The sequence below is a fragment of the Ambystoma mexicanum genome, chromosome 8 (assembly GCF_040938575.1).
Source record: "Ambystoma mexicanum isolate Mex_15411 chromosome 8, UKY_AmexF1_1, whole genome shotgun sequence".
Taxonomy (NCBI): Eukaryota; Metazoa; Chordata; class Amphibia; order Caudata; family Ambystomatidae; genus Ambystoma; species Ambystoma mexicanum.
The window spans coordinates 745443880-745468057 of NC_090929.1; the positions used below are offsets into that span (position 1 = coordinate 745443880).

General features: G+C 46.6%; 1 protein-coding gene across 1 annotated transcript in view; it reads right to left on the bottom strand.

The window, feature by feature from the left end:
• Positions 1–24178, bottom strand: part of TLL2 (tolloid like 2) — a 1535386-nt gene that overhangs the window by 563427 nt on the left and 947781 nt on the right. The window contains exon 12 of the mRNA XM_069610570.1: positions 6626–6751. Within this exon, the coding sequence (XP_069466671.1) occupies positions 6626–6751 (126 nt within the window). The remainder of the gene's footprint in view (positions 1–6625; positions 6752–24178) is intronic.

The window sequence follows — 24178 nt, forward strand, 5'->3', positions numbered from 1 at the left end:
AAAGGGAAACATCCTCTAGGTCCAAGGGTCTTTTACCTTGGCGTGCATTTTTGATGGAGTTATTATTTTTGGTTTTGAACATGTTTGCCATCATCAAGTCAAAGACATTTTACTTGCACCCTTCTTGGTTTTGTTTATAGTGTGAGGGCCAGGTGTTAGGCAGAAACCTGTGCAGTTCCCTTGGGGACCACTGCAAAAGATTTAAGACTACAGGTGTTGGCAGTAAACCCACTTGGTAGCAGTCTGCACCACCCAGATTTACCTGGTAGCTGTGGCTGAGCAGTCAGACTTCCCTCAAGAAGAGTTGGGCAGTATGCAAAGTATACACAATAGGTACTCAGATACAATAATACAAGCAAACACTGACCAGAGCTTTGGTATTAAAGTATATAATTATTTATTTAAAAACACACAGTTGAAACACTCCAGCACTCTTATTGTAAAATATTCTAAACACCGTTACTATTGTAATATATACACCCCTTTTTCCTTATCAGATAAGTCACAGTAAAACACCACTTATTTTCATACAGAGGTGAGCGCTTAACTAGATTGCACTCCAATAAGTTTGTGAGAAAGGGAGGGAAAAAGACAGACTATGGAAAGGTACACCATTCTAAGATTCAGGAACACTGTAAGCAAGGCAGAAGAGCAAAAGTCACTGGTGAGCCAAAGTCCAAAGGCTGGGCCCACTCTTAGAAAGAGCAGAGCACAAATGTGCCCAAGATCACACAGTTACACTAGGCTTAGAAAGTCTTGCAGAGGGTTCAAAAAGAGTTTAGAGAGGCTTAGGAAAGTTTAGCCAGGGTGTCCCAGGCTAACCCAGGTTAGAAAGCCGGGGGCTAAATCTACCCCGTACAGTCGGTAGCAAGGGAAGCCAGGCGGGACACGGTACCTTAAATGGGAAGGATCCTCCAGCGGTGGCAGTTGTTCCTGGTAGTGTGTGCAAGTTGCGTCGTCGTCCAGGGGAAGAGAAGATCTCGACTTGGAGGAAAGATGAAGGTTGTTGCACTACCAGGGCAGAAACCAGCCACAGAGTTTTCCGGTTAAAGGTGGTACCTTTGTTTCGCGGTCGTGGTAAAACGTGGTATCCCGGTTGCCGGGGTGCTTGGCACGGGCAAGGCGGCCACGAGGTACGTCGGGAAAGCGAAAAGACGGTGAAACTGGTTATCCCCACCAGTCAAAGGAAGAAGACTCTCCGGCGGGAGATCTCCTCTGTCGTTGGGAAAAGTGGTGAGGCAGTCCAGCAGGGCTCCACCGGTGGTGGTGTCGTGGCAGGTCGGCTCAGCTTCTCCTTCGTCGGATTCTTAGGTCCTGTGGCGACTTCTGAAGTTCCAGTCCCCAAAGCCCTGCTTTTATGCAGCAAACCCCCATTCTTTCAGCCTAGCTGTCACTCAAACATGCTAAGTGGTGAGCCGGCGAATCAGGATGGAGTGCGACTTGAGTTGCCTAGGCCACTCAGTCCAGGGTGCCTAAATTTCCCTCCACCCCTCCTAAGTACCCCAGACAGAGTGGCACCACTTTGGAGGGCTTCTGTGGAGAAGCCCGCCAAAAAGTGGAACTAAGGGCTCGACTTGGGTTGGAGTCACAGAAGAGAACACAAACGCCATTTTAGAATCAAGTTTTTGCAAAAAATACCAACCGGAAAATTAATATTAATTAAATAAACCGGCGGTATGTTCGAGGCTACCGTAAATAATTAAAGGTAGTAGCCTAAAACAATGGGAAATCCCATAGGAAAATATTTGCGGTTGAATATGAAAAGTAGTATCCACTGCCACCAGCCAAAACTCGATCAGGGGGGACGGAGACGTGCCCCCTCGACTAACAGACCCCAGGGTGAATTGCCCCAGCCAGTACGTCCACAATATGATGGTTGGTACTGGTTCTGTTCAGAATTTAAGACTAGTAAAGTCAATGGTGACTTTACATGCCCTAGGGGACAGTAGTCAGTCCAGGGTATGGAGTCTATACTGGGGGGTCACTATGACACCCCTGTGTTACTGCACGGAGGGTGCTGTGTAACACACATCACAAAAACGCATGAAGCCCTATGGAGTAAAAGACCCCATAGCCCATTAAACACACCTAGATTCAAAGAAAAACACTCAAATCATGCCCAAGAGTGAGGGTAAAAGAGTCTCACTCTTGGCAGGAGAAAAAAATAAAACCCCAAAAAATCCAGTAAAGCTGCTGGGGGACTCACTAGGTTAGGAAATTCAGCCTAAACAGAGAATTCTCCCTAACACCAGGATAAGAGGTTTTCAGACACCAGGAGAGATTACTAGTTACAGACTTACTGACACAGAGAAATCCCTAGTTTTGCTTTCTAGGTAAGGAAATTCCTCTTTAGAGTAGGGCAAGAAAGGCATTTCTTTTTCATTTAATAAAATATGAACACCTTGTGTCCACCTCTCATTGCTGACCCCTCACATTACCCACAGAATCAAGGGAAGCTCAATGCGTCTCTGTGCAAGTTACTCTTAAATGCACCACATCATGTAAGCCCACGGAAGGGGGGCGGAAGAGTGTCTTCTTTATCTGAACCCTAAGGCACAAACAAGGAGTGTACTTACACAAGTCAGTGAGGATCCAGCCAGAACAATCAGTGGATGCCTTCTGTCGAAACAGAACGCAACACACTGTTACATTAAATACACTATAGACTACAAGTAAAATGAGACAAAAGAATGAGCTGCCTAAGGTATAGGAGCCAATCACTGTACAAAGGTATACAGAGAGGCACAGCTGCAACAACCATACAACATATACCAGACACTAAGAGCCCCAAAAGGGAAACAAGAGTCCAGAACAGAAAAGCAGGAAATCAGAACAATGTAGTACGAAACAGGTGCAAGCTAACCAGGGCAAGGTAGAGGTACAAGGTAACAGAGACTAGGTACCGGTAGAAGGTATCTGAGCAGGGTACTGGTACAGGGGAACTGATCAGGGTACTGGTACGGGGGAACTGAGCAGGGTACTGGTATGGGGGAACTGAGCAGGGTACTGGTACGGGGGAACTGAGCAGGGTACTGGTGTAAGGCTTAAATAATTGGAGTAAGACAGTAGAGGATGAGTCAGAGGGAAAGAGCAAGGTAGAATAGTAAGCAAAGCAGAGATTCTGAAAGGTTACAGTTGCACGAGATTCTGAACGAGATGCACGTACAAGGAAGCTCGTGGGTGTGGCAGCTTATAAGCAGTGATAGCAGGGAGGAAAGCCAGATTGGAGCTGCATGATTGGGCTGTACACAATCAGTCACAGGTGTGTTAAATGGAATCTCTCTCATGGACTTTGGGAGAGGATCCAATGCTGACAAACACTAGGAGTTTTGTTATTGAAACAAAAGCACAATAATTGCAGTGGCATTTTGAATATTGCAGTCCATTGAAAGGAGTCTGTGTGCTTCGAGTCACGGTGAAGCTAGTGTGCATGCAGCACAGATTCCAAAAGATTTTCTCGATTTGGCTGCCAGTTTTCCAGGTATCTTCAATGTGCATTATGGAATGGAAGTCGATGTTTTCGGAAATACAGACTTATGGAAGGAAAAAAATAATTCAGGGTCTTCTCTGGAAATGGTAGACAACACCCTGCAGGTCTGCAGACAGACGACCCGAGGCAGAGATGCAGAGACTTGAAATTGATGCATGAGGAAGATGGAAAAAGAGTGCTGCCAGGTGATGCCACAGAGTTGCCACCAAGCCCAGGGCCACTTGGGTGGAGTGTTGTAAAACAGCCAAATCCCTTAAACCATGAGAAGGGAAAGGGAGATAATATCTGACCCAACAATCAGACCAGCTTTTCTTAACCCCACTTTTGTCTTTCTGTCCTTGCTCTTTGCCTAGTCGCGTTCCAATGGTATACAGCAAGGGATTATTAGGGCTGAGATGTTCTGTACCAGGGTATAGTAGTATATTCTGTGCCAGGGTATAGTAGTGTTTGTTCCGCCACGTCAGGTAGCCTAATGACATCAAAGTGCCCATTAACTGAAAGCTCAGGGGGCTTTCATGGGTGATCTCAATACCCAATGCACGATTGTTCACTCTTATCCCCTGGAGTATGTTAGGCCATCTTGTGTAAGGGACCAAGTCGGGCAAACTGTGGGATACAAGGTATATGTTTATGAGGGGCTAAACTCTCAGCTTTTTTGCTCACCACAGGCCTTCTGATCCGGCTAAATCCGTCCAGCCTTTGTGAAGGGAGTATGACTTGCTCCTCTCTTGAAAAGGAGTACCTGGGCACTCTTGAAATTCCTCTTCTGGTCAAAACTGTCATCTGCAGTTTCCACACTACGAGAGACTCACGTTTGGTTCCCTCTAGCAGTGACCTGCTCGTCCAGTTTCCACAAAGGATCAGTAAACTTGTCGTTTTGGGGGAGTTTGGCCCACTGTGGGTCGATCCGAACATCTCCGATAAAATACAACTTTATAAAAAAGCAAATGCCCACATATGTAGTAAATTAGAAGATAAGAATGGTATTTGTATCAAGTTAGCAGAATGCTCTCCCAAATCTTTAAACTTTTTTTCAAACCATAACCTATATACTTCTTGGTCTGGGTCATGTAAGGGAATATGGAATGAAAAGATCGATGAATACCTTTATCCAAAGTAAGCCAGTCTCTTAGCTGCAAGGATATAGTAACAGTCCCTTGACTTTTTCGGTCCCAATGAGTGCTAAAGTCTGCTTGTGTATATCTCATTTGTGGCATATAATGACAACTCGACAGACATCAGGTGGTCTAAAAGACGTTCTTAATTCAACAGTTACCCTGGACCTAAAACGATAATGATTTTTCGATGTGCAATAAATTCTCAAATCAGCAGTCAGAAACCTACTTTACTGAGCCATCAATCCTGGTAGTCCAAGGTGGGGAGGCTTTCTTGATTTCGTAAATGTTTATTTCAAATAGATATCACATCAGAAAAGGCATTTTTCTCAGATAAATTGCACCAAGATTTATAAATTAGTAATCTGTTATTGGGAAGTGTGACTAAGCGCCCCGTCTAGCTCGACGGGTAAGGAATGGGGTGACCATGATGGCCAGGTACCACCACCAGCGAAGCAATGCAGGAGCGGGAAGCAGTGTGGGAAGGATCCCCTGCTCTTCCACTCTTCCCTCTCCGCATGGCATGGAATTGGCAACCCAACATAAGTGGCCCTTTAAGAGGTTTAATACCTTAAATCATCTGCTACTACTTGTCCCCCCACTCAACCTAACAGCCCTGAAGCTAGGCCAAATCACTTTCAGAACAAGCACACGCCATCGCATAAACATGCGTCCTGTGTTGATCCAAGATGGTGGACGGCAGTCTCAAGAGCTCGGGACATCGGTTCCAGGACTGGCAGTGGTGAGTAATCAGAAGTGGCAAGAAAACTGCACACTTGTACAAACCAACCCCCACATGAGAACCCAGAAGTATACACTCCTGAGCAGAATGGATGACGGGCTGTCCTAAAGACCTATATACAAAACAAGGCAGATCAGAGTGTGGGAGTCTTCCGAGAGAAGAGATGCTGAGAAAGTATGTTTGATGAGTGAAAACCAGTGAAGGAGGGCAGTTTGGAAGAGGCTATAGTGGTGAAGAGAAGGTGACTGGGAGAAAAGGAGAGGAGGTGGCCTATAGCAGAGGAAGAAAAGTGACTAGATATTTCACCTCCTGGTCCTGATGTCTTTCATGAGGTTTTACTACTTCCTCTTGTTCTCTCTTATTCCTCCTGATAGGCATTTGACTCCCCGCCCCTCCCCCCCTTTGTCTTGATTTCCTCCTTCCTCTGATAATTCCAACCTCGTCCTCATCTAAAGGAAAACATGACAAGGGATTAGAAAGACAACAGAGACGAAACCTATCTGCTGGAGGAGGTGGTGACGGCGCACAGAGTGGTACAGCCTTTGGCCAGACAGAAATGTAGCTTGGGAAGGATAAGATAGAAAATTAAGGAATCCTACACACCTGGTGGACAGAGTAGTTTCAAGCACATGGTGTGATGACAAGGAGGAAACAGGAGAACTGAGAGGAATATTATAATGTTGGAGTGTATAGGGGAACAGAGGAGGGTCCTCCAGAAATGAGACCTCTATGGTGGTGTGAGGAAAGTACCCAGAAAGAGAGTTGGGCATCAGTAAGACATTCCTCAGACCATGTCTTGAAAATCCTTCAGCCAAGCATTACCAAGAGGGGGCCTGAACTTTTTAGACTACCAAAACCTGTTTCTAGTGAACTAAAAAGACTCCATGTGTCTTATTGATTTCCACTCATCTTCAGGATATGAGATGTGGTTAAATCAAATCATGTATTTGTAATGCGTTAAGACAATGTGATTTATTAATTAAAAAATGGCTTTGGTGTTAAAAGCAGTTAATTAATAATGGAATGCTACATAAGAAAAACAAACATAGTTCTTTGTGTTGCCATCAATGCTTGCTATTGCCAACCCCAGATATTCAATGCTATAACACTTTCATTGGGGAGGATAGAATTATATTGAATGATTACATTTCATTAAGTGTTTAAAGGAAGTACAGCTAGGGCAAGAGCTGTATTTAGCATTGTTCAAAATACATTATATAAACATGTAATCATAATTCACATGCACAAATTGATATTACGCGTTTCAATCCTACAAACCTTCACAGTTCTTTTTATCGGCTGTCAGCTCAAATCCAGGTTCACAGACACATTTATAACTTCCCAGGGTGTTCAAACAACGTTGTTCACAACCACCATTATCAGGTCTGGAACACTCATCGACCTCTATATGAAAAACAGATTAAGTTAAAATAATAGTTCCTTGGATGAATATGCTAGTTCAATAAACTGAATGAGCTTGATGATTCAGTGACTTGCTATTCATGCGACAGCATTTATGACAATCCCCAATTTCAACAGACAGCATTTTGAGAAATGCAAATCAAGTAATATGTTGTTTGACGCATGTGGCATGCTACTGAGTACACAAATCATGGAGATGCATGTTTTGTGCTGACTGTCACATGGAAATGCAAAGAGAAACTATCAAGTATTGACTATTATTTAGCGTGAGAGGAAATCTAAATGAATTCCCCTCAAATGTTATACAATTGGAGATGTAAGGGTGTCCACACACACTAATCTTGTTGGGGAATAGACATTTCTATGAAGTTAATGTTTTGTAAATTTGGCCCATGACACATTTTATTTTAAACAAGAAGGATGCATGCATTCCAATCAATACATTCAAACCTTGTAATTTAAATTGCAAAATGCTGCAGGTTTTTTTGGCAGTAAATATCCATGGCATTGTGTTCATTTAGTTTGAAATCCCATGATGTTGGCATCATAATCATCAACATCAAGCTCTATTTCATGTTTTGTATCACCCTATGAAGAGGGTTTTGTGATGTGTAATGGTGCAGCGACTCCCACAATAGACTTACCCCAGGCTGCCTGGCGGCAGCGCAGGCCCTGCCCACTGGCACGGGACACCAGTGAAGACTGAGGCAGCAAAGGTCCGGCTCACACCACGTAGAGGGACAGCAGAACATCCACTCCACAGCGTACCCAGACTGGAGCTCCAGGAGTTGAGACGGCATCGTCCTCAGCACTACAAGAAGTGGAGAGACGCTAGCAGAGAGGCGCTGCAGGACCTCAGAGGAAAGGCCATAGCTTTTTCTTCAGCAGTGCCAGCACAAGCCCAGGATGTTTGGAACATTATAGAACTTGTGGGATGACTCACATTTGAATCCCCATTGAGGAACTTGGGGGAATGTAAGGGTGTACCTAAATGAATAAAATAATAACCTGAGACAAAGGCAAGAGAAATAATATTTTAAAGAGGCCCGAGATAAAAGACGAAAGAAAAGAAAGTGAAACTGTGATTGAAACAACAGAACTTCAAGCTGGCCAATCAAGAGAGGGAGCCTAACACCTCCAGAGTAGAAACACCCTGCCAGCCAAACCTGCAAGCAGGGCTTTCAACAAATCAGAGACCAACAGCATAAGGAGCAGTCTGGCTGTAAAAGCAGAGCCAGGGCACTCTGAACTTGTCTAAGTCAGGGACAGGTCCCCTGTACCTCTCTCCAGACACTGGTGCATGAAGAGTAGCTGTATCCTGAAGGGGGAGATTGCTGCCTGGGTGAAGGAGCCTAGACTACCCTGGAGCACTGCTGGCCTGAAAACTGCCTGAAGAGCCTAGAGGAAACTGATTCACCCAAGATGAAGGAGAGTACCCCTGCAGCAACATCTTAGCCTAAAAGGTGGAAGAGCTGACAAGCCTGAGAAGAGGCCAAGGCAAAACCTTGCTACAACCCTGGCAGAGAGACTAGGACAGAAGCAGGACCCCTAAAGAGAAGAGGGCAAGCCAAGACCCCTAAAGAGAGAAGAGGGGCAAAAGCAACGATACCCTGAAGAGAAGAGGGGAATCAATTCAGGTCTCCTGAAGAAGCAGGGGCAAAGAGAGATAAGGAAGGTGAAGAAGATAGACTCCTGAAGCAAAAGAGGATCAATGCCAAGTCCCCAGAAGAGGAGAGAGGCAAAGCAAACAGGAAAGAGAAAAGCTGTGAGACAAGAATGGTAGATGACCCAGACAGCAATGTTTTAAGTTTCAAACAGTAAACATCTTTATTTAAGATCAGGACGGTGTAAGATCTAGCTTGCCCTACCTCTAATGTTGGGATTTCCCTCAACTGATGCAACTAAGGAAAGTCTGTGTCATTAAGTCCCCAAAACAAAAGTCTGCCTGTTTTAAAAGCTATGCTTTTTTTAAACTCTCTTTATTGACATTTTGCAAACAGCAACAACAAATGCAAAAACTAGAACAAAACATACAGAAGACGACGCATCACAGATTCAACATGAACCTCATGGCACCCATTTCCGTTATCGTGTCCTCGAAGAGAGCTCTACATTAGTGACACTATTTTCTGTCCGGGTGGGTTATTTTAATATTGTGTGGTTACGTTATCACCTTAAAAGTCATGCCGGGCGGTGGGGGAGCATTTCACTTTATTATGTGGCTACAAACATATGTGTCCAATCTCTTCCCACAACAGCTAGTGTCACAGTGGTCGTCACTTGGGATTACGCCCCCCTATGGGTCTTGACTCTCCTCTTCCCCTTGATTCAGCAGATAGTGTATGTATGGATCCCATATATTTGATGAGCTTGAGCCATATGCCTCCTATCTCCATGTCATTGCACCGCACCACATCTGAATTCCAGTCCACTATTTTAGGATACGCTGGCCCCTTCCAGAGCATTGCCACCCTCCTCTTAGCCAACAGCAGGAGCAGCCCTGCTAAACGCCTTCTACCCTTGGAGATAGGTTTAGTGTATCCCAGGATGCTGTCATGGGGTGTGGGTCTAGCCCCACACCAACAATTCCTCTGATGACTTTGCGCACCGATTCCCAAAACGTTTGTATGGCAGGGCACCACCATGCCATGTGTATAAATTCTGCTACTGGTTCATTGAATCTGGTGCAACTCGTGTTTGCTTCAGCAAAGTAGTCAAGAATTTGAGTAGGGGTGCAATAAAATTGATGTAGCTATTTCCAGTGGATTATTTTATAACTGGCGTTTATTGCTAGTTCCCTCACAGCAATATCTCTATTCCTCCTCCGACGCTTGCCATTTTTCTCTGGGAGACGTGATCTGTGGCCTGGAGATAATCCTATCAAGTATTGGAGCCACCGCTGGTTGTTCAGGGAAAGTCGGGAATATCTTTTGAAGCAATGTTTTCAGCCTGTAGTATAGAAACACCTCTGAGGGATTTAGACTCTCCTTGGCCTTTAGCTCATCTAGTGTTATGAACTTCCTATCGGGGGAACAGATTGCGGTAGGTTTACACCACCAGTTTCTGCATAAGATTGATAAAGCCCTTTTCCATGGTGAGTGGGCTACCCGGGGTGAACAGGATCGGTAGTGCTGGAGAGTAGAGGACCCCTGTCTTTGACTTTCGCTTTATATGTGTCCATGCTGTGCACGCGAGTTCCACCATATTCCCTGCTCAGTTCCCTCTCCCGGGAGTGGTGATAATACTGAATCGTAGTAAGGATGGTGCCGGCAGTGCCCTTACAACCTCTACATGCCTCCTCTCCCTTTGACCTCCAAACCAGTGAAGAGCAAACCCAGTCTGCGCCACATTATAGTACGTCTCCAAGTCTGGTAAGGCCAGACCTCCCCTCTGTATTGGTACTATTAGCTTCTCCCACAGTACTCTTGGCCATTTACCGGCCCACATAAAATGGTTAATGATTGGCTAATGAATGATTTCACCTCCCGGAAATAATCTGCTGGGACTGCTATATGTACATTGAGAAATACATAAAGGAACCGGGAAAGCAGTACCATTTTGATTAGGGAGATCCTGCCGTATAGATTGAGTGGTAAGCTCTTCCGCCTGATGACTGCCTCACTCGCTAGGTCTAGTGCCCTTTGGTAGTCGCTGTCGAGTAATATTTTGGCATCCCAGGCTATGGTGACCCCCAAATAACAAGTGTGTGCGATGTGCCGTTGAAATTCCCATTGATCAGTACTCTGTGCCACCCTTTCTGATAGCGGGAAAAGGACCCATTTAGTCGCATTGATCACAAAGCCCAAAGTAGACGACTTCCTCCATAATGGGGGTCCAGGTTCTGCTCAGGGTCCTGAATGAACAAGACCATAACATACTCTTATAGTGAAATAACTATGTTATGTTTGAATAGTTGGATGCCCCTGTGTATTTGGGCCTCCCTAACCCTTTCAGAAAATGGCTCGATCGCCAGATTGTGAAGATTAAATTTAACCCCACCCCTCTATGAACAAGAATGCCCACCCCTCTCGCGTCGGATGAGTAAGAAGAAAATAAATCGATGGCAGCCCCAGGATTTGCCGAAGTTCGATTAAGCTTTTGGTGTGAGGTGCATCTCCTGCAGGAACGCAATTCCCACATGGTGACGTTGCAGGTAAAGGAGAACCCATCGGCATTTCAATGGGCAGTTCAGCCCTCATACATTCCATGTAAGGCATCTAATTGATCCTGCCATAGCTCATGTTACCCCACTCCAGATTCCATCCCCCATTTCTTGACCCGGGTGTAAACTAGTCTGTAGTGCTGGACTTTCCCAGTTTTGCAACTCTTCTTTCTCTTTGTGTTGTGATGCTTCCTCTTGCCATGTACCCGCTCTACTGTCCTACCCCACCCCCACCGACAACCACAACCTGTCAGTAATACATATTCCCTCCCCCACCTAGGGCTGGTTTCCCCAATCCACCAGCTTCTTGGACTATTGAACTCGCTTCCGTTTGAGCGGCAGCTATTGGCCTGACCATGTCCCTACACCCACTTTGGTAATGTCCGTTTCTAGCCACTTAGTTTCTTACTGTGCAGTTCGTTGGCACCTGGTCTCCGCTGCTCGTATCCATTTCGGTGAGGTGCCAGTCAGTGTTCCCCCTAGGCATTGGGTTCCGAGGTAGGCTTTCAAGGAATTAGTTGGCTTCGACAGTGTGTGCCCGTTGTGTTCCACCCGCATCTTAGCTGGGAACATCGTGGCGTACTGAATGTCCCTCCCTCGCATCCTCTTCTTCACGTAGATTTAGGCTCTATGTGACGCCTGGACTTTGTCGGAGAAATCCAGGAATATTTTGATTGTGTTGCCTTTGTATGTGAGGGTTCCCTTCTCTCTTGCCTTCCGAAGGGCCACGTCTCTGTCCCGGTAGTTTAACATTTTTGTGAATATCAGTCGTGGTGGGGCCCCAGTTATTGGCCTCCTGCAGCCAGGGAGCAGGTGTAAGTGGATCTAGGTCACCTGGCCTAAGCCCCGCCCACCTGGTACCTTCCTGCTTGCCGCTCCTTTTCACCACTTAGCAAGCCCTGCCCACCTGCTGCCTTCCTGCTTGCCGCTCTTTTCCCTACTTAAGGAGCCCTCCAGCCTCTTTTCCTTTAGCAGCTGGGGAGCAGGTGTAAGTGGATCTAGGTTACCTGGCCTAAGCCCCGCCCACCTTCTTAGCCCTGCCTCTTCCTTCCTGCACTTAACTCTTAGGTGAAGGGCATCCAAAGTGAAGGGCAGTCAAAGAAAAGGGCTATTGCTGTTTGGACCTGTTCGGATCAGGATGATCCAGGGTCCGACCCCCTGTAGGTCAGCAGGTAAGCATGCACCAACATGTGTTTACACCCTCTGTCCCAACAGGCCAGCCCCACCCTCTCTGGTCCCCCGTGTTGTTCCCTTGTGCACCCCCCCCCTTCCTGCACACAGGAGTCTGTCCTGATACATTCTGGTTTCACCATCACCGTCTTGTGGCCAATGCTGGATTTTACTTTTATGGACTTCATTGATTCACGCTGCGTCACTCTTTCTCAACTCTCATGCTGGACATCCTTTGCATCTTGTATTCATGGTTGCCCTGAATTATGCTGTTCCATCTTCATCTTGTATCCTGGCTTGCAACATTATGTCTTACTACTGACTTCTGCAATTGTATTTGCTCTCCTCTCTTGCTTCTCCACTCTTTTTGACTGCTTACTCTGTTCTCTCCTCCCCTCCCCTCTCCCTTTTCCTGTCTCCCCCCTTACTTTCTTCTATGCACTTACTCTATCAGAATTGTCCCTGGACCTACTATGATAGCAACCTTGTCTGTCACTCCCCTATCCCCTTACTGTTGCCCCCCCCTCCCTCCAGCACTATCTGAAACGTTGTCAGCCTAGTACGATAGTCACTTGCTTTGTTCCTCCCCTCCCTTTCTGCACCCCTCTCCCTCTCCTTTTGTTTTCCTCCAGCAGGCCTAGTACGGTAGTCGCCTGTCTGTTTCCATTTCCTTCCCACTCTCCCCCTCCCTTCCTTATCTATGTCTTAGCACTTGCACTATCTGAAATGTCGTCAGGCCGAGTACAATAGTTAATTTCACATCCTTACTGTTCATGGCCTGTAAGAATGTCGTCGTATTTTCCCTTGTTCCCTTCCTTGCCTTGAAGCGCTTTGAAACACATTGTGTATAGGCTCTATATAAATAAACTATCATATCATATCATATATCAATTCTTTGTGCTCTTTCCACTACGAAGATGTCTGAGAAACCTTCCAGGCCAAGTGCGACCATCAGGATTCTCCTCCACCATAGGTTGCATGTTCCTCGGGTCTGCTGCCTCGGCAACACCGACTATTCACAGGTTATTTCTTCTGGACCTTGCCTCTAAATCATCTTGCTTTTTCTGTAAGTTCTTTCAGCTCTCTTTTCAACTGTTGTAGATCCCTGGATGTCGATGCTGCCTCGTCCTCAATCGTTGAGATCCTTCCCTCCGCCTCATCCAGTCTTTCTCCATGTTTATCCAGGTAGATTTGCACGTGATCCAACTTGCGTGTTAGCGTGTCCATCTTCCTATCAAGAGACTGTATACTGCTTTGCAGTTAAGTAAACATATCGTGGAACGCCATTGATGTGCCATGCATTGTCTGTGGAGTACAGCCCTCGGGAGAGTCTATGTTCTCAAAATGCTTGGGCTGAGACTAGGTCTTGAAGTGGAGCTGTTTGCTGCTTCCCACTTATTTGCCTTGGCCATCCTGCAGTCCGTCAGTCTTCATTATATCTGTGCCCAGCCTGGGTCCGTCTCCTTCGTAGGCTATGTGCCTTTGCCAAGTAGTTATGTAGTGCTGACCTCAGGGTCTACCGGGCCCAGAGATAGTAGATGTTCAGGGGGATCTGGTACTCGCGGGGGCTTCTCCCTCTCCTCCCTGCAGCGCTCTCATAGTGGTGATTGTACTGCCTTCTAGTCCTCGATTGTGGGCGCCACCGGTGGTATGGGAAGACGTTGATTATTCATATCCTGACTTTCCCTTCCGGGGTGGTTTGAGGAAATTACACCCCTGCTCGCATATGTGGGAGGCAGTAGTTCTCTGAGCTGCTGGGCTGAGGCGCAGGGTGATGCAACGACTTCCACTGGTTGTTTTTTGGAGAATGTTCTACCCAAGCTGGTGCACTTTGCGCCCAGGGCTCGTTATCTTTTGGGTAGGTAGTGGGGTGTTCTCAGGGTTCCAAGCCTTGCTTTTTGTGGCTGATACCACTCAGTACTCGTCTTGGCCTTATATTGTTCCGCCACTGGTAGTTAACAGCTGGTCCCCTGGTGTGTTGAGTACCCAGGGTTGCTTCCTGCTTTGTAGTCCAGCCGCTGGCTCACAAGCAAGGGCGAGCACCCCCACCCGCTCTGGCCCACGGGGAGACAGCAATTAAGCACCGATGATGGAGTGAGCTCAAGGGGGCCCGAGAGTCAGGCTGCAGTGATATTCGTATGTCGCTATGCTTCTATGGTTTCCGCCTGCAGAGCCCAGTTGCGAGCCAGGGAGCTCACTGCCTCGATGCCTCTCATAGAGGTCCCTCCGTGCCTTCTCTTCTGGCATCTGGTTCCCCTTCACTAGGGGCCTGACTGGCTACGTCTCACCCCAAGGTTGCTTGCTGCCTTCGTATCTCCCCTAGGAGAAGTCTGAGGCCTTATAATGCTGCATATATTGGCTCCATTATAGGCGTGCTTTACTTGCCCAGCCTGCCACAGTCTTGAATGCTGGCCTCGGCTCCTTCGCACCTCAGGCCGGATTCGTCGCAAACCCCTGTGGGGTCCACCGCGTCAGGAGTACCCCAGTGGTTGCCAGTCTCCGCCGGCACCGGGTCTCCGGTCATGCCGTGCTGTGGGGGTGGGACAGGGACCGGCAGCGCAGCCCGGCACTACACCAGCCGTCCTGAATCAGCCTGCGTGAGATAACTCCCCCAGCTCAATGCGGCTCTCCCCCCACCCCCCGCTGCCGCCGCCAGCATAGATTCCTTGATCTGCTCCGGAGTGTGCAGGGATTGCCGCTGCGTGCCCTCCTTCCGCCTTCTGTATGGAGGCTTGTTAGCCCCCGTTCCTGCCGATTAGTCTGCCCGGGGCTCCACTCTGACATGGCAGCTCCAGCGTGCTTCTCTTCACAGCGCGCTGCGTTCTGGCATGTGGTCCGCTCCGATCACGCAGCTTTTCTCACTTCACTCCGTTCTCCGCAAAGCCAGCCCTCCGGCTTCCCGGATTTTGTCAAGATATGCCTGCAACCTTCCACCACATTGTGCCACTGTCAAACTGTCATTTTTGGTCAGCAAAACGGTTGGATCTTGGTCGGCCTCTCTAGTGATCCCCTCAAAACCTAAGCTTGCCCTCATATCTAACTAAACCCTGTGTAGGGACTTTCTTGCTCAACAGAAATCGTGTTCTAAAGTAAAAATAGAAAAACTGAGTTCTGCTGGAGCTCTCCTCTGGCTCCCTTCCTCAAGTTACGAGCATATTAGTTCACAAAGTTCAACAAGGTTTCTCTTGGTTCCCTTCCCCAATCTTCAAGCCCTTAAGATTCAAAAGTTTCAATAACTATTCTCCAGCATTAAACAGAGCTTTGGGTTCTCCTTCCCAAAGCTCAAAGTTTCTTGTCACACCAGTCAACAGGCTCACGATGCTCGACAGGAGCTTTGAATTCCCTTTTCCATAGTTCAAAGCACTTTGTCATAACATTCAACAGCAGCATGGTTTCTAATTCTCCTTAATTACTTTCATGGTTAGTTAGGGCCCTCTGCTCTAGGCGCTGTTGATAGACCGCATGGTCCACCCACTACAGGCTACGCAACCATGTGCCCTTATCTTCCCAAGCGCTCTTTGTGGTGTTTTGCTCAAGTGTCTCAACAATTACTCAGTTCTCTCTTTTTCTGAATTCCTGCTTCTGTACTTTAACAATAGCCTTTCTTTGGCTTCAGTTAACATTGCTTTACGTTGGTTTGCTCACACTTCATTTTGCTCCGTTTCTCTACTGCACAATATCCTTCCTTGATACTTGCAAGGGTTTTCATATTGTTCAGAGACTTTCAAGCACGTATCTTTACGTATACTCCATCACTCTGATATAATGTTTCACACACTTCAGCTTTCCTTTTGTTCCTTCACATCATTCAGTTCATTGTTCCCTTCTACACTTCATTGTCCTTTTATTAAAGCTTCTCGCCTTCGTTCAGAGACTTTCGACAGCATGCCGAATGTACGCAACCACTCTGCTACACTTTATCCAGTCACTTGCATGCACTTACTTTTGCTACTGCCGTCAGCTCCCCGGAGACTCCACTCTCTCGCCATGCTACCTCAGACGACCTCTCTCTGCTTCACCACAGCATCTGTGTGTTCCAGTTTCTTCCGCTCCATGACAGCTTGGTTTCCTTTCTGCTCATCTCTCAATGCCCTCTATTTGCTCTTGGGGTTTTTCTCCTTTTATACAGCTGCCAGTCAGTAATAGGTTGCAGGTGTGAGTTATCAGATTCAATTGCCTGACTTCGCCTGAATGGGACACGTTTGGTTCGAGTAACAGTATTCCCCAATAGCCTTCTTCCTCGTCCCAGTAATATACTAGTGTTTCTTAAGGGAGTTATGCATTACTCTTTGAGGCTTCATTCTCGTCCCAGTATTTGGTGTAAATTCAGAGGGTAGGACAGGATAGGCATGGCAATATCCTCTAAAGGCTGAGGGAGAGTAGGGTAAATCAGTATTGGAAAGAGGAGGATAACATGTCTCGCCCTCAGACACCCTCTCCCAAATACCCAAAGATCCTCCTCCCTTGCTTGTCCACCCCCAGGGTCAGGATCCAAACGTGATGGCCTTTCCCTGGTCACCTGAATAGACGATCACCAGAGTAGGTGGGAGAGTGCCTGTAGGTTTCTTACAAAGCCCAGAGAAAAGGAACACCAAGTAAGAAGTAAGAAAACCCCACGCAGGGGGTAAAAGACAGAAACCCGAGAGACTGACAACACCCCTGGAGGAAGATAGGGGAAGGTCTAAACCCCTGAAAGCAAGACATTGGGGTAAGGTCAAAAAAAGAAAGAAGAAAAATGGATGCCAACAGGGGTTGGGGCACAAACGACCCAAGGAAGCAGAAGAGGGGTAGAAGCTCAAGCCTTGTAAGAGAAAGAGAAAAACCCAGAACCCCAAGGGGTGAAGCAGCAATGTTCAAAACAACCAAGAAAAAAGGATTAATCAAGCAGAGCGCTGGGATAATGAACTAAAGTGCAGGACCCAGCTGATCCCTTGCCTTGGAAACCTGCAGCTGGAAGGCAGTTACAAGTCCCAGTTTGAGTTTGTCGCATAAGCAGCCCTGTTGGTTGTCTACATGAGGAGACTATAGTATAGTTTTCAGGCCGGGGCTGGAGGGCGTACATGGGCTTTAACGGTCTGCCAGATCAAGCTTTGGTAAACCCGAGCAAAGCAAGGGCCTCATGTCAGGCTGTTGGCTGTTAAAGCCCATGTCCGCCCCGGGATTTAACAGGGTGCGACTAGTATTCTTTTTTTTGCCCGATGGGAAATCAGTCCCCCGTGGGCCCATCTCCACTGCTATTACAAAGAAAAAAGGACTAGGTCCCTTTTCGGATGACGGCGGCTATGGAAAACATGTTCCAAAATGACCACGTCATCCGCAAAGGGAACTAGTCCCTTTTCTATTTTAAAAGACGGTGGTGCAGGCAGCGAATGCACAATCGTGCCCGGGAAAGGCAGACTGTGATTGGTCAATCTGTCTTTGGCGGGTGAGATTTGAGGTCCTCTGAATTGCTGGACTTTGTTAATTTAGCAGATGACCAAGTAAAATAGTTTAACCTCCCCACTTTTCACCCAAAGTAAGGACTTCAAGGTAATTTTCCTCATTGCACAATTTGATTTGGCTATTCTGACAACTTACTTTTTAGGAAGGTTTGATTCAGGAAATCGTTCTTTTATGTTCGATGATAGGTTGTGACAGGCAAGCTTACTTTAGTGTTTCTAGGACTTTGGGCAGCTTTAGCTTCATATGAGAATTGTACCTTAAGTTTGCATTTGTGATACAGGGATGGACTTAAGTAATTTATGTTTGAACACTTTGCTTTGCTCCTCAAACCCTGTTTGGTTTTATGCTTCCTTAATAAAGAGTTTTCTTTTATAAGACCCAAAGTATGACACTCTTCTGTTTGCATTACAGTTGTTATAAAAATGGCACTTCTGCGTGCACAAAGTACAATAACATAGGAACACTAAAACAAAACATTCAACAAAGAATCATCCAGAATCACCAGATTTAAAACAATAGGGAAGATTAAAACCCATATGTTCGCAGTAACTGGACAACTAATTGCTAAATATCAATAATTCTAACATGATGTGTTGACTCAAATATCTATATGCAGAATGTTCATTTTCAGGGAGAACCTAAGAATTCAGAACAAACCGCAGGAACTAGGAATACAAAAAAAAGGTAGCAATGTACTGGAATTAGGTAACTCTAGCAAAAGACTAGAACAAAGTAACTGTGGCAAGGAACCACATTAAGGTACCTGTAGTTAGGGACTGGAACACGGTAACTGCAGCAAGCTGTACATTTGACTGGAAACACAAAGGCTATAGAAAAGAGGAGCATGGAACGGAGCACTGGTACGAAGGGAAAAAGGTACAAACAGAATCAAGAGAAGCAGAGTCTGATTATACACGGCAAAGCTTTAGACTATAAAGACTTGAGAGAGCAGGAGAAGAACAGGGCAGGGGACTAAAAGGAAACCACACAAGTAACAGGGGCTGAAATCTGCAGGGTCAGATCAAAATAGGTAGTGACTAGGAAATGCAAGAAATCAGCATAAAAATAAGAGGGGCTAGAGGCTGCAGCGGCACAGCAGAAAGGAAAGTAGAAAAGGCACTGGGAGCAGGCAGTGCAGGTAGGACTCACCCTGCAAGACGGCATCAAGAACACACCCACTCCCAAAGAAAGATGAGGTTGTTTAATTTGTATCAGTCAATCTACTGACTTAATACATACATCCATAGAAATATGTGTTAAAACAGTAACAGCGTCATTAGATATATTAAGTAAAAATAGTGAATGAAGATAAAAGTAGTGCATCATAATTTGTATTTATTTATTGAGTATTTATAATGCGTCTACACAGCAAATGGTGTTTCAAGGTGCCACAACACAAAAGAGAGGGTGGGGGTACAGGGATGAACAATCACAAAAAACTGTCCTATTAGGCCTTGTGTCATTCGGATCGTGCAAGTGCAACAACAAGAAGTGCAGGGAAGAGGGGAGCGCCGTGCAGAGCAGAATGCGCTAATGCTAAGGTGGGAAGGGAAGAGTGGAGACAATGCAAGTGCTGTTAGGGGGGAGAGGGGGAGAGGGAACCCTGGGGTAGGCAAGTGTTCAGGGGAAGTCAGGAGGATAAGTGCCCGGGGAAAGCAGGGAGTGAGGGTCCACATGCTAAGTGCAAGGACAGGGCTGGGTCAGGCTGAGTAGGGGTGAAGGCCCTGCCAGGCTAGTACATGGGGAGGGAGCATGGTGGGGCAAGTGCATGTTTGGGAGGGGGTGGTCAGGGAAGAACGAAGTGCTTGGGTAGACTGGGAGAGGAGGGCCTGGTGCCCTGTATGACTCAGAAGGAACCAAGCAGCCAGTCAAAATGCAGCAGGGGGGACATTAACAGGGGAGGGAAGGAGGGTCTTGAGAAGCTTCCTGAACTTAAGGAGATCTGCTCAAGCCTGAGAGGGGCAGGGATGCCATTTCAAAGGGAGGTTATTTCGAAAGTGAGAGAACTACCCCCACACTCTGTTTGGAAAAGCGTCTGATCTGCAGAGAGTTGGAGCTAGAAGACCTAAGGGCTCTAGCAGGGAGGTATTTAGGAAGAGAGAGAGTTGGGTAGTAGCAGGGTCCCAGGTCCCAGCAAGCCCTGTGGATGATGCAGAGGGTTTGAACTTGATCCTTGTAACAACCGGGAGCCAGTAGAGAGATTTAAGGCTGGAGAGATGCAGTCTGGGCTTGAGGCCAATGATAAGTCTTGAAGTTCTATTCTCGATTAGTTGAAGGGGCGAAGGGAAGATTTCAGCAGATTGAGGAAGAGGATGTTGCAATAGTAGAGAGGACCAAAGCTCTGGAGACAATAAGTTTCTGGGTGAAGGTGAGGAAAGGGAGAATGCCTCTGAGGAGGTGCAGCTGAATGAGGGCCTTCTTGGCAAGGTCCGTGTTGCAAGGAAAAAATGAGAGGGCGGCCAGAGAGAAGGATCTCAGTCTTTCTGGCATTAAGGCAGAGATTGTTCGCAGCACACCATGCCTGAATGGCAGTCAGACAGTCAGGAATGAGAGATGAAGAGAAGAAAGTGGAGGGAAACTTGAATGAGAGCTGCATGTCGTCTGAATAGCACTGGAAGTGAAGAGAGAAGGAAGAGATCAAACGGGCTAGAGGGGCAAGGTAGATGTTGAAGAGCCACGGCAAGAGGATAGAGCCCTGAGTGATGCTGCAGGTGGAGTATGTGATGGGGGAGAGATAAGGGCACAGGTGAACCTGGAAAGATCTGTCAGAGAGGTAGGAGATCATCCAGTCTGTGATGCCAAGGGTGTCACAGAGCCGATTTTTAAGGGTGTCATGATTGACCGTTTAAAAGGCAGAGGAAAGGTCAAGAAGGATGAGAATGGAAGGAGAGGTGGAATCAAGATTTGAGAGCAAATCTTTGTAGGTGCAGTTTCTGTGCCTCTGGATGCTCTGAAGCCAGACTGGTGGGCGTGGTGACAACCAACAGATTCAGTGTGGTGATCAACTGGGAGATGAGCAGCTTCTCCAAGAGTTTGCCCAGGAAGGGATAATGGAGATAGGGCGGGAGGGGTCAGCAGAAAGCTTTTTGAGGCGAGGATGCACAAGGGAGTGCTTGAGGGCTAGCGGGAAGGAGTCCGTGGCAAAGAGGTGATAGCAGAAATCAGACGAGGCTGTCAGCAAGGGATGCAATGTTGTCCTTGATAGTTCTGGAGGAGCAGGGGAACACCTGTTTGGAGGAGACTTTCGTAGAGAGAAATTGTCTAGAGATCTCAACCAGTGGTATGGGTGAGAAAGAGGTGAGTAGGAGAGAAAGAGGAGAGTAGGAGGGAAGGGGGAGGGAGGAGGGGGGCAAGGGAGGCTTGAGAGTGGGTGAGGAGGCAGGGGGTGAAAAGGAGAGTGAGGACAGGATGCCATGAGTTTTTGGTTATGAATTGAGAGGCCAGTGCAGTGCAGAGAATCAGGGATGGAAGAGGAGAGGGGGAGACTACAGTAGGAATGGCGAATTCTTTGATTTTGAACAGTTCTGCCATGTTGTTCATGGCCCCAGAGATGCAGGCTTGATTATAGTTTCTCTCCTAATAGCAGTCTTGTTTTACAGTAGTTTGCATTCAAAGTCAGGTAAAATAGGTTTAATTGTAAATCTGCACAGATATTTACAACATCACAGTAGTAATTATATCCCCAGCAGAGCTTAAGCAGCAACGACCAATACTATGGCCCTCATTACAACCCTGGCGTTAAGGGGTTAACGGCGCCGTAAAAGGTGGCGGCGCCGTGAACCCCTTAACGCCCGATTACGAGGTCCCTTTGCGGGTTGGCGATTTTAACGCCTGCTTTTTGCAGGCTTTAAAATCCAACCCGCAAAGGGACCTTCGTGCTAAGTACGGTGCCGCAATTTGCGGCACCGTACTTACCGCCTTCCCCATTTCCATTGAGCCCTATGGGGCAAAAATGGGAATGGGGAAGGGAATTACCGCCCCGCCAACCTCGGAATGGGGTGGTAATTCCCCATTCCACCATGGCAGAGTCGGTAAGTTACCGGCATGGACCATGGTGCTATTAGCACCATGGTCCAAAGCCAGGGTCGTAATGAGGGCCTATGACTCACAGAATAATAAGACAACCAAATATACCACACACAAAAGAACAAAAACTAGGCATTCAACATAGCGTTAAAAAAGAAACAGGGGCTAGTGGACAGCAGCCATACACCATCACTCAGAAGGAGCTCACAGGGGCGGGGTCAGCTCAGTCACCTGGGCTCTCCATCCATTATATCTTGATGAAATGATACATGTACCCTAGCTCATTCCCATTCATGAAATCATTCCAAACACAATCCACATTTTCTACAGTGAATGGCTCTATACCAAGGGCCGTTGAAACAGTGCACTGAAATAACAGAAGACCTTAATATTCCACAGAATGGTAACTCAATTTATTGACCTCAGAAAGATGAAAGGCTGAGTTGACCCTGCTGGGATTCCAACCTGCCACAGCAGGCTGCGCCCAGGTATCGGGGGCAAACACTTAGCTCACAGTGCTATCTTACTGGCATTCTAGCAATGAATGCGGGTTGATTTCTATGCATAGGTTACCGGGCAAATTACACATCTATCTGTTCATGAAATAGTTTTCCAAGCTTCAGCCACCCTAAAGTAAGAGTTAAGCTTGGTATATTACAAAGCTGAATGATTTCCTAAATATGCCTCAATACAAGCTGGAGATCGTAGTTTTGTTACATATTGTAGAAACAAAGTGATGCTCTTTTTATTCGATAAATCAACAACAACTTGTCCTCTGTTATAATCATAAACCATTTGCTGAGAATCCCTCTTGCAGCTATTAATTGCACATGATGCTTTACTACTTGGCCTCTGCTTTTCCAACAAGCAATATATCGTAATCATATGTGTGGAACGACTACCCGCCATCAAAAATCTGCAAGAATTCAAGGCCTGCATACTGAGGTCTTGTATGGTATTAACAGTTGCCTGCATATACTTCCAACAACAGTTCAGCTATCGGGAGATTAATATAGCATTTACGCCACAGATGCTAAATTCAAGGTAGATACATTCAATTGCAGTGTAGTTCGACTACTTGGTACCATGTGAGATATCCATCACTATTAATGGGTCTGTGCCATTAATCTTTTCAGCTATAGAGCTACCTGCTAGGGAGACTAAATCATTTGTATGTTCTGTATTGCAATCGTTGATAATTCATGTATCATAGAAGTGGTGGAGATGCAATCAATATGATTCTCATGATTAATGGGGGCCTCTGTGATTAAATTGGAAGTTTCACAAGCAACGTTGGTATATCGGCGTTCCGAGTTTAAATGCTTATAGATCAGACTGAATAGCTCAGTGGGTGATTCTGTTACTCCTTTTATGGTAGAACACTCTGTAATCAAGACCATTAATAAACCAACAATGGCAACCAATTGTGTATTAGAAGTGTTCCCCCTCATGCACTGATGCAGCAATAGTGTGAGGACCATTTAGTGGCGTCAGATCAGCTGACAGAATTTCCGTCACCTCCTCCATGTTGGTCGAATTAAGGAGAGGGAGTGATGAACAGAGGAGGTTTCTATTCATAAGCTGTTGCTCAATAATATGTATGTCAATCACCCCTCTCCGTTAGTGTTTCGCTTGGGTATAGTGGTTTTAGTTACAGTGATTCCTTTTCACAAAGTCGTCTATATCAATAGGTTCGGACTCCAGAAGTAGAATGGGGGAAACTGGGCAAGGCAATCTGAGCTTTTGTGCAATATACTGTGTGCAATTTCACCAGCCAATTTAGACCCCAGACACAATAATGAAGTAGAAAGCTGAATATCCTGGGGAGTAGCTTGACTGGGCAACACCTCATCCCAAGAGGGGAAGTAGTTTGTGATTTTCAATGCTTGCATCATAGATTTACCAACACCCATATTATTAGTGTGTACGGTTTTGGATGGGCAGGCGCGTTGTTGTCTCAAGTCATATTTACATTGATTAAGTCCAGACATAGAGTCTGTATATCTTCTGACCCCTCTATCAGCAGCAGTCTTATTTTGTGGATTTGCTGCCTTCAGACACTCATGCCCCACTTTGTCTCAAACCTAAGTGTCTGTCCACACGCCCGATATTGTCAAAAGGGGGTGGCAACCTCTCTCAGTCTGGGGTATTGATATTGATTATTTTATTTATATTGCGCTCGTACACAAGTGTTTCAGAGCATGACAAGGCAAGGGAGGGGAATAGGGTAGAACAAAACAACAATTTTACTAGGTCCAGTGACATTGAGAACGCGCAAATGCATGGGAGAGTGCAAGGGGAAAAATGCATGGAAGGGGGGAGTGGAAAGTGCGGAGCAGCAGAGAAATAAATAAATAATAACGTCAACAAACAGTGGTAGTGCAGCCGGCAAGTGGTGGGTTTAGGGCAGCAGACAGGGTATGTCTGATAAGTGATGGAGGAAAGGAGTGGGGGGACTATATGGGTACAGCTACAGACCCCACTGCAAGGGGTGGCAGTGCGGGTGGGTGGCACGGTGAGCAGGTACCTGGGCCCGACCGACGAGGGTGGGCTAGGTGCACGGTGCCGAGAGAGAACAAATCAGAAGGGGAGGGGGAGGCAAAGGCAGA